Source organism: Myotis lucifugus, unplaced genomic scaffold (genome assembly GCF_000147115.1).
Source record: "Myotis lucifugus unplaced genomic scaffold, Myoluc2.0 scaffold_654, whole genome shotgun sequence".
NCBI lineage: Eukaryota > Metazoa > Chordata > Mammalia > Chiroptera > Vespertilionidae > Myotis > Myotis lucifugus.
The window spans coordinates 43,461-53,872 of record NW_005871702.1 but is presented as its reverse complement, the minus strand read 5'-3'; the positions used below and the strand labels follow the sequence as shown (position 1 = coordinate 53,872).

The window sequence follows — 10,412 nt, the reverse complement described above, 5'->3', positions numbered from 1 at the left end:
GCATATGCAGGCGGGGAGCAAAGAGTGAAGGCTCCAGCTGGAGTGAAGACTGAAGAGGCTTGGCTTCTCTGTTGCGGCCAGACCAAAGGCCTGGGTCCTGGGTGCTGGAGGAAAACCTGTGCCAGCAGCCAGGGGAAGGAAGGCCTATTGCGCGAATCTTCGTGCAACGAGCTTCTAGTTTAGTTATAATTCTGGTTTGTTCCTGGGAGGAGGTGAGTGCTACTGTTACCTACTCTGCCACCACCTTGGATCTCCCAAAAGAAGTGTGGTCTTAACCAATATAATTACCTATAAAACAATTGGAAAGGACCAACCAATTTGGTTAGTAGCTGTTAGGTATAAATGGTTAATTTAGGGGAAAATGTTGGCCAGGAATAATAAAAGCAAAAATCATAGATAGGCTTTTAAGTTTACTCTCTTTTAAACTACTTTTGGAGAATATTTTTTGGTATTCGTCCATTAAGTTCACCTTATGGACACCTGATCTCTGCTTGAGGTTGGATGTGAAAACTGCAACCTGCATGGCTAGGGTTCAGGACCTGGAGAAGGACCATGCATAAATGAAGAGACTAGACAAGAAATATGAATTTGGAAATCACAGGGGGCCAGGCGGAGAGCCATTCTCTAGTGAAAAGGCTTCACTGGTGCCCAGGCCCTGTTAGCTTTTTATTCAATTTTAGATACACATCTTGCCCTTAGGCAGTCAGGCAATCTGGTAACAGACAGACTATCTTAAAGGTCAGGAAATATTAGTAAAGATTTACTTTGAGACTATTAGGTCAGGAAATTGCTTGAGCCACTATGTCTCAACAGAACAATCGGTGCATAGCTTTAGCCCTTGCCAAAGCTCAAGGTTTATCAGCCTTCTGGGTTCCCTGTTTGCACTTTCATGATTGTGTAGATTATGGATAGCTTCCAGCAGTTGGAGGCATTTATTTTCTTCTGTAAACACAGCTGCTGTTCATATTTGTGGCAGAATTAAAATTCCAAAATGCTGTCAGTCCATCTTTGCTGTGTGGAGTATCACATTTATAATAGAATTAGAGGCCCAGTGAATGAAATTCATGCATGGGGGGGGTGGTTCCCTCAGCCTGGCCTGCACTTCCTTGCAACCCGGGACCCCTTGGGGGATGTCCCACAAGGATCAGGCCTAAACTGGCAGTCAGACATCCCTCTCGCAATCCAAGACTGCTGACTCCTAACCACTCCCCTGCCTGTCTGCCTGATCGCCCCTAACCCCTCTGCCTGATTGCTCCTAACTGCTCGCCTGCCTGTCTGATCACCCCTAACCCCTCTGCCTGCCCGCCTGATTGCCCCTAACAGCTCGCCTGCCTGCCTGCCTGATCACTCCTAGCCACTCTGCCTCCTTGGTCGCCCCTAACTGCTTGCCTACCTACCTGATTGCCCCTAACCGCTCACCTGCCTGCCTGATCACCCCTAACTGCTCGCTGCCTGCTTGATCACCTCTAACCACTTGCCTGCCTGATCACCCCTCATCGCTCTGCCTGCCTGCTTGATCACCCCTAACCACTCGCCTACCTGATTGATTGCCCCTAACCACCTCTGCCTCAGCCCCCACCATGGCTGCTTCGTCCGGAAGGACAACCAAAATGATGTCCGGAAGGTCATTCGGCTGTCCGGTCTAATTAGCATATCATGCTTTTATTATCCTACTAGAGAGAGGCCCGGTGCACAAAAATTTGTGCACTCTGGGGGGGGAGTCCTTCAGCCCTGCCTGTGCCCTCTCGCAGTCTGGGACCCCTCAGGGAATGACCACCTGCTGGCTTAGGCCTGCTCCCCGAGGGACTGGGCCTAAGATGGCAATCAGACATCCCTCTGGCAGCCCGGCAGCCCTTGGGGGATGTCCACTTGCCAGTGGGGAGCAGACCTAAGCTGCAGTCAGACATCCTTAGCGCTGCTGAGGAGGCAGGAGAGGCTCCCACCACCACCGCTGTACTAGCAGCCATCAGCCTGGCTTGTGGCTGAGCAGAGCTCCCCCTGTGGGAGCGCACTGACCACCAGAGGGCAGCTCCTGCATTGAGCGTCTGCCCCCTGGTGGTCAGTGTGTGTCATAGTGACCAGTCTTTGTGCTGTTAGGGTCAGTTTGCATATTACCCTTTTACTATATAGGATAGAGGCCTGGTGCACGGGTGGGGGCCTGCTGGTTTGCCCTGAAGGGTGTCCCGGATCAGGGTGGGGGTCCCGCTTGGGTGCCTGGCCAGCCTGGGTGAGGGGCTGATGGCTGTTTGCAGCTGGTCACACCCCCTTCAGGGTGGGGGTCCCCACTGGGGTGCCTGGCCAGCCTGGATGAGGGGCTGATGGCTATTTTCAGGCTGCCTGCATCCCCTTTAGGGTGGTGTTCCCCACTGGGGTGCCTGGCCAGCCTGGGTGAGGGGCTGAGGGCCGTTTTCCGGCTGGCCGGCGACTGAAGCTCCCAGCCTCTCCTTTTTTTCTTTTTTTATTCTGGGATTTATTTACCTTCTATAATTGAAACTTCATTGCTGTTACTGGAGTTGAGAGCCGGCTCCAGCTCTGAGGCCATGGCCTGCTGAAAGCAGGTATCTGGGGTTTGTTTAGCTTCTATAATTGAAGCTTTGTTGCTTTTGGAGCTTATAGCTGGGTCGTGGCAGGCAGGGAACCTTGGCTTCCTCCATCACTGGAGCAAGCAAGCCTCCTGCTCGCTTCAGCTGCTTGGCTGCTGGCCGCCATCTTGGTTGGTGGTTAATTTGCATATCACCCTGATTAGCCAATGGGAAGCGTAGCGAAGGTACGGTCAATTACCCTTTTGTCTTTTATTAGATAGGATATAATAAAAGCGTAATATGCTAAGTGTCCGGTTATCCAGTTGGCCATTCAACCAATCAAAGCGTAATATGCTAACGATATGCTAAGGCCACTCAACTGCTCAGTATAATGTGCACTGACCACCAGGGGGCAAACAGTCGACTGGTTGGCCAGTCGCTATGACATGCACTGACCACCACAGGTCAGATGCTCATTGCAGGAGCTTCCCCCTGGTGGTCATTGTGCTCCCACAGGGGGAGCACTGCTCAGCCAGAAGCTGGACTCTCAGCTGGCGAATGCAGCGGTGGTGGCGGGTGCTAAGGATGTCTGACTGACGGCTAGGCCAGCGGTTCTCAACCTGTGGGTCGAGACCCTTTTGGGGGTCAAATGACCCTTTCACAGGGGTCACCTAAGATCATCGGACAACACATATATAATTACATATTGTTTTTGTGATGAATCACTATGCTTTAATTATGCTCAATTTGTAACAATGAAATTGGGGGTCACCACAACATGAGGAACTGTATTAAACGGTCGTGGCATTAGGAAGATTGAGAACCACTAGCTTAGGCCCACTCCTTGGGAATGGGCCTAAGCTGTCAGACATCCCTGGAGGGCTCCTGGACTGCAAGAGAGCACAGGCTGGGCTGAGGGACCCCTCCCCCCACCCCGAGTGCACAGATTTCATGCACTGGGCCTGTAGTTTAATATACTAAAGAGCTTTTATGCAAATGGTTGTGACACCCTCACGTGTAATGACCGATCAGCAGGAGGCTGTGTGCGCAGCAGGGGTGGGTGGGCGGAGACTTGCAGCATCGAGGACTTTCGTGAGGCTCGTGTTCCCAGCGCTGGCCCTGGGGATGTGAGGCTCACAGAGGCCTACCTCTTTGGGGCGATGGATCATGGGGCTCCCACACTGTGACAGGGCACAGGCAAGGCTGGGGGGACCCCCCCCCCAGTGCACAAATTTTATGCACCGCACCCTAACTGGTTTGGCTCAGTGGATAGAGCGTCGGCCTGTGGACTCAAGGGTCCCAGGTTTGATTCCGGTCAAGGCATGTGCCTTGGTTGCAGGCACATACCCAGTGGGGAGTGTGCAGGAGGCAGCTGATCAATGTTTCTCTCTCATCGATGTTTCTAACTCTCTATCCCTCTCCCTTCCTCTGTGTAAAAAATAAACAAAATATATTTTTTAAAAAATGTCATGCACCGAGCCACTAGTTATCCCCGATTACAATTCCACTTGTATGTGTCCTAGTTGAAAAAATACTCTGAATTTATCTGCACATGCACTACAAAGGGATTTTTAACAAAATATCTTCATGTACAAACTTTTGAAAATACGGCTTTAAAGGGAAGTGTATATGAAAAGTTTATTTGTAAATAATGAAAGCAATTATTACAAATATAAACCTGGTTATAAAAATTTATTTGACCTCTACTTATAAGAGTGCTCTAGCCCTAGCTGGTTTGGCTCAGTGAATAGAGCACCAGCCTGCAGACTGAAGGGTCCCAGGTTAGATTCCAGTTAAGGCACATGCCTGGGTTGTGGGCTTCATCCCCAGTAGGGGACATGCAGGAGGCAGCTGATGAGTGATGTTTCTATCTCTCCCCTCTCCCTTCCTCTCTGAAATAAATTTTGAAAAATGTTTTTTTTTTTTTTAAAAAAACAGTGCCTATTAGGAGTTGAAGCACTTGTTAGGTGTTTCATCAGAAACTTTAAAATTATGGCATATACAAACTTAAATTCATATATTAAAAATACCAGTTTAAAAAAGTATAATTTTTAGTAAGAAATTCGCAGGCTCTTGGATCTTCCACAAGAGAGATGTGCAGCATAGATGTCTCACCTCTACGCAAGTGAAACAGTGGATGATTTAATTTCATTGGTGCCCCGGAAAGTTTTGACCTGACCTAGGTTTCAGAGTACGAAAGCAAGCTCTAATGCCAGGATTTTCTTCCTGGAGCAATAAGAGAGTCATTTTTGTGAAGGTGTCAGATTCTAAGAAAATGAAATTGTAACCTCAGTCTTTTTTACACTTTATTTTTAAATTTTATTTATTTTAATTAAATTTATTGGGGTGACATTGGTTAATAAAATTATGTAGGGTTCAAGTGTACAATTCTATGGCACATCATCTGCATATTGTACTGTGTGTTTACCACTCACAGTCTCTCTTACGTGTGTATGTCTCATAATTCTCCAGTGCCAACCTTTCTGTCTAGTATAGTATGTAAGTGGCATAGCCCGGAAAGGGGTAAGTGTGCAGGCTACAGGAAGAACCAGTAGAATGTAATTAGGAAAGGTTCGGCCGTGTCAGGATCAGATGTTTTCATGGAGAAACATGGATATTCCACCTGCACGTGAAGTTCTTTGTTTCTTGTCTTCTGAGAATATTTACTAAAATACCTGAAGGCTTGTGTCCTCTCGCACACGGTGTTTGGCCTGCTGTCAGCTCACACCCCGGCGGTTCTTGGTCTCTCGTGCAGTTCAGTGGGCCCGGGGAGGAGAAGCTGAAGCACGCTGCCGCCACCTTCTGCAGCAACCAGCCCTTCGCCTTGGAAATGATCAAATCTCGTCAGAAAAAGGACTCTCGGTTCCAGACGTTCGTGCAGGTGAGTTTCGGGTGACTGAGAGAAAATAGTTTTACCAATTGTAGAGTCTCAGCCTGTCTTTCACAAGGGTTATATCTATGTGAATGCTTTTTAAAGCTATAACTGCCCTCTTCAGTTACTGATGGTAGAAAGGTGATCTTGGGATGGTGAAAAATAAAGAGTATATTCATGATGAAAATACTTGACATAGACGTTCACATTGCCATGGAGATATTGTCCTGAAATGGCCATGCACACTATTAAAATAATATCATCAAAACATAGAAATGGGTTTACAACAAGCCCAGAGAAGAACATAACAGCAGCCATATGACTGAGGTATACATGGGCAGTGATCAAGGGTCAGTGAGCTACAGCCCAGGGGCCATATCCATTCTCTTGCTTGTTTTGGTCAATCATTTTATTGGAAAACAGTCAGGTAGTTTTTTATTGCCAGATAGTAAATCACCACAAGCACAGGAACGTGACACACTGTCCATGCGTGATGCCCTGGTGTGGGTTGAGGAGGACGTGTAGTTCAGCTGGGTCCTCCCTTCACCTGTACTTCTCACCTGGGCTGGGGGTCCTCTTCTAGGCCCACTTGTTAGCAGAATTCACATCCTTGTCAATGCATAGCCGAGATCCTCGTCTGTTGTCTTGGCCCCTAGCCGATGCCGTATCTGTTTGCTTCACGGCCCCTGTGGGCAGTTTGGAAGGTGAGTGTTTGCTTTCTTCCAGGCGAGTAGGAATGCATATCCCTGACGGAGCTTTTCTTTAAAGTAAAGGCTCTTCTGATAAGTCAGCCTCACCTACGACAGGCTTCAGAAGTCCACCCGTAGTAGCCTAGTCCCAGGTGTGATGTCCCATCCGACGCCAGGTTCTGGCCACAGCACGGGGATGGGATTATACAGGTGTGGACACCAGAGGGAATGTGGGGGCCATCTCAGAACTTTTAATACACATCACCATGTTCATTCATTGACATATTGGCTGCTGTTGTTCTAAAACAGCAGAGTTGAAAGTTGTGCAGAGACTGTAAGGCCTGAAAAGCCTCAAATGCTTTATTGTCTGGCACTTCACCAACTGCGGATCTGCCTCCTTGGGATGGCAGCCCGCATATCAGCTCACTTGGTTTGGTAGGAATGCCAGTTATAAGCACATGAAACTAGAGTTTCTGAATATGTGAAGATAAAACTGTGTTATACCAAGAAAGTAATTCTTGGAGTTGATTATGGATGCTCTAAGTTGTTGCTTAAACAGATAACAAGCCATTGGTCTAGTGATAAAGAGAAACAAGTATAGTGTGGCAGTGGTATGTCTTAGCATGTGGTAAGTTTTATTTAATTACCAGGGCTGTGATGCTGTAGACACTTATGTAATGAACATGTGGTCCATGATAGGTGTCCTCCTAATAACCAGGATCAATTCCCCCCTCCCTTTCATGCAGGATGCTGAGAGTAACCCACTGTGCCGGCGCCTGCAGCTGAAGGACATCATTCCCACCCAGATGCAGAGGCTCACCAAGTACCCTCTCCTCTTGGACAATATTGCCAAGTACACAGGTCAGCACTCATGGAAATTCAAAAGCTTAGCAACAAAACCACAAACGTCTCTCAGAGCATTCTGGTGCCTGCAGGTTTCCAAATCCTAGAGCAAAATCCTATATAATAAAAGAAAAACATGCAAATTAACCATCACTCTGTCACTCCACTACACCCACCAGCCAATCAGGAGCAAGTATGCAAATTAACCCAACTAAGATGGCAGCAGCCACAGAGCTGGAGCGAGCAGGAGGCTTGGGTTGCCCCCGGTGATGGAGGAAGCCAAGCAGTTCCCCACCTACCCCTCTTCCTCCTTCCCTCTCTGCCCGCGTCCACTGCCACCCACCCCTGTTTCCCTGTCCCAGCCTGGGGCCCGGCCCCAATCAGGTGATCGGGACCTGTGGGCTGGGGGCAGCTCCTCTGTTGAGCATCTGTCCCTGGTGGTCAGTGTGCATCATAGCGACCGGTCATTTCATCGTAACGATTGCTTAGTCATACACACACACACACACACACACACACACACACACACACACACATATATACACATATACTAGGGGCCTGGTGCATGAAATTCGTGCACTGGGGAAGGGGTGCCCCTCTCACATACTGGGAGCCCTCAGGGGATGTCCTAGTGACGGCTTAGGCCCGCTCCCTGCTCCCCTTGGGGATAGGGCCTAAGCCGTAGTCTGGCCTCCCTTTGTGGGAGGCGACCAGGCTGATCAGGGGAAGGCACCAGCCCCATCACCCCGCTGCTGCAGCCACTGCCAGTCACCGCAGCCAGCAAGGTGTTTTCATCAACACGGACTCCAGTCCCTTCACCATGAAAAAATGACAACTTTCTTTAGGCATTTTAAGATGTGTCTTTCATATAATAATAATTTCTTTATTATTTTTTTTTATCCTCACCTGAGGATATGTTTTCATTGATTTTTAGAGAATGTGGAAGAGAAAGGGAAAGACAGAGAGAAACATCAAAGTGAGAGGAACACTTTGATTGGTTGCCTCCTGCATGAGCCCTGACCTGGGCCTTGGCCAGGGAGGAGCCTGCAACCTAGGTACATGTCCTTGGTCAGAATTGAACTCAGACCCTGCCATCGGCAGCCCAAGGCATTATCCACTGAGCCAAACCAGCTAGGGCAGGATATAACATTTCTTAGCCCTCCAGCAGCGGACCTTCGTTTTTTTCACCAGGAGTGTGGTGGAAAAACCCTAGATCACCTTTTTGGATTCTTATTACCCAAGTTACTAAGATTATTACCAGTGGCATACAGGGAGCTAAGCCAATGAGCAGTCAGAAAAGGTGTTTCCTCTGTAGTTCACCCCAATCGCCGGCTTGGTCCCCGCCCCCCCCCCCAGGCCTGGGCAGGGGACCCCCATCTCCCCCCGATCACTGGCTTCTGGGCAGCTTCTGGGGCTGGCCTGTGGCCCATGATGGCGGCTCGCGCTGGCAGCTGCGCTGTCCTGCCCTGCCTGCAGTATGCAAATTAGCCGCCATCTTTGTTGATGGTTAATTTGCATATCGCATTGATTAGCCAGTAGGATGTATAGTGAAGGTATGGTCAGTTACCATATTTGTCTATTATTAGATAGGATATATATACATACACATACACATACACACTTTTTTCTGATTTCCTCCATTTACATTTGGATTTTTGCCCTTGTTTAGAGTGGCCAACAGAAAGGGAGAAGGTGAAGAAAGCAGCTGATCACTGTCGTCAGATCTTAAATTATGTAAATCAGGCTGTCAAGGAAGCAGAAAACAAGCAGGTAAGAAGGGAAAAGCAAAAAGATACAGGATGGCATAGTGAGAATATTAAATTAGCATCACCTGGAATCTGTGAAATAATAATTGAAAACCTCACTGCATAACTGCAGGGTGGATGTTTGTTAACTTCACATCGTCGGTGGGTCTGGGTCACTTTGGGCAGAATATGAGAGTTCTGGCTGACTGTCCAAGCATCTCCAGCTGCTTGTTTGCTCGTTCATTCATGAATTCAGTGACCGTGGAGCATCTGTGGGTGCTGAGTGTAGGGCACAGAGAGGTTAAAAAGTGAGCACAGTGCTGGCCCACACTGAGCTTGTTTTCTAGCAGGACGGAATGTCATTGAGCAGATCAAAGTGCAAGTGTTTTATGTCAGTGTTGATAACTTCAATGAAGGAGAATTTCAGGATGCTAGGAGTGTAGGTCGCTGGGTGGATTCCCAGTCAGGGCACATGACCGGGGTTGCGGGCTGGATCTATGTTTCTCTCTCAGGGATGTTCCTCTCCCTCCCTCTCCCTTCTTCTCTCTCCAATAAAAAAAAAAACAAAACAAAACTTAAAAAAAAAAAAAAAAGCATGGTCTGTTTGAGGAACTTAAAGATGAGATTATTGTGTTTATCATGATGAAACGCAAGTCGTAGTGACATGAAATTAGGTGCAGTGGGGATGGGCCATACCATGCAGGGCTCTGTACCAAGCATATCAAACTCATGGCCTGCGGCTGAGGCATGCGGCCCGCCGGCTGGGAGTTTGACATGCTTGCTGTAGACCCTGTTTAGAAACGTTTCTATTCTAAGAGCAATAGGGCTTCATTATAGACGTTCAAGAAGGAGAGGAGCCTGCTCGGGTTTTCACTTTATAAGTATCAGCCATCTACTCTGGAGAAAGGGCTGAAGAGGGACGAGAACGGATGCAAGAGCTCACGGGTCTCAGTGGCCAGGACGATGCCGGTGCTCCGAGCGGTGCTAGGCTTGGAGAAGTATTTAGAAGATGGAATTGACAGAGTGTGTTGCCTGACTTAGAGAAGGATTTGAAGAGAGAGAATGTCGGGAATAAACCAAGGTCTCTGACTTGCACATTTGGGATGAGTGGAGGAAGACTGAGTTCATTTGAGACATCAGGGAACATGCACAGTAAGCAGTTGGCTACATGGGCCCAGCTCTCAGCGCACTGGACCGGAGATCAAACACAAGCGCACAGAGGCCTCCTGAGTCCGTGGACCTGGATGTAATTTTTAGGAACTGAGTATGATGACGACTCTATTGGTGAGGTGATAGAAAAATGGGAACTTGCCAGGGTGTGATTCGAGTAAAAAATAATCAAACGCCAGAGGGCAATACTTATGTAAATTAAAAATACACATATTCATATATCCTTTGACCCAGCCATTCTTTTTCCTAATTATTACCCAGGACAGAAAAAAAAAAAAGTAACAGAGAATAGAACTTGAAAGAAAAGGTGACAGGAAATGTCCTTTAAAGAGCCATGTATAGAAGGCATCATGAGAAATAGTCCCGACAATCTGCAAAGTCTAGGGTCATTATGGGGAGGCGGGGCTCTGCTGAGGACCAGCTGTTCTATACGCTTGTAGGATGTGGAAAATACGTGTGTGATTACAGTGCTGTGTGCATTTAATACATTCAATAGCCAATCCCATCATCCTGAGACAAACCTGGCAGGAAAAAATTCTGACGTCTATTTTAGGAATAACAAACTTATGAA

At 47.9% G+C, this 10,412-nt stretch overlaps 1 protein-coding gene across 1 annotated transcript in view; it reads left to right on the top strand.

Moving 5' to 3' along the window:
- ARHGEF12 (Rho guanine nucleotide exchange factor 12) overlaps positions 1-10,412 on the top strand; it is a 169,256-nt gene that overhangs the window by 136,137 nt on the left and 22,707 nt on the right. The window contains exons 28-30 of the mRNA XM_023746315.1: positions 5,278-5,403; positions 6,830-6,944; positions 8,596-8,696. Coding sequence (XP_023602083.1) covers positions 5,278-5,403; positions 6,830-6,944; positions 8,596-8,696 — 342 coding nt within the window. The remainder of the gene's footprint in view (positions 1-5,277; positions 5,404-6,829; positions 6,945-8,595; positions 8,697-10,412) is intronic.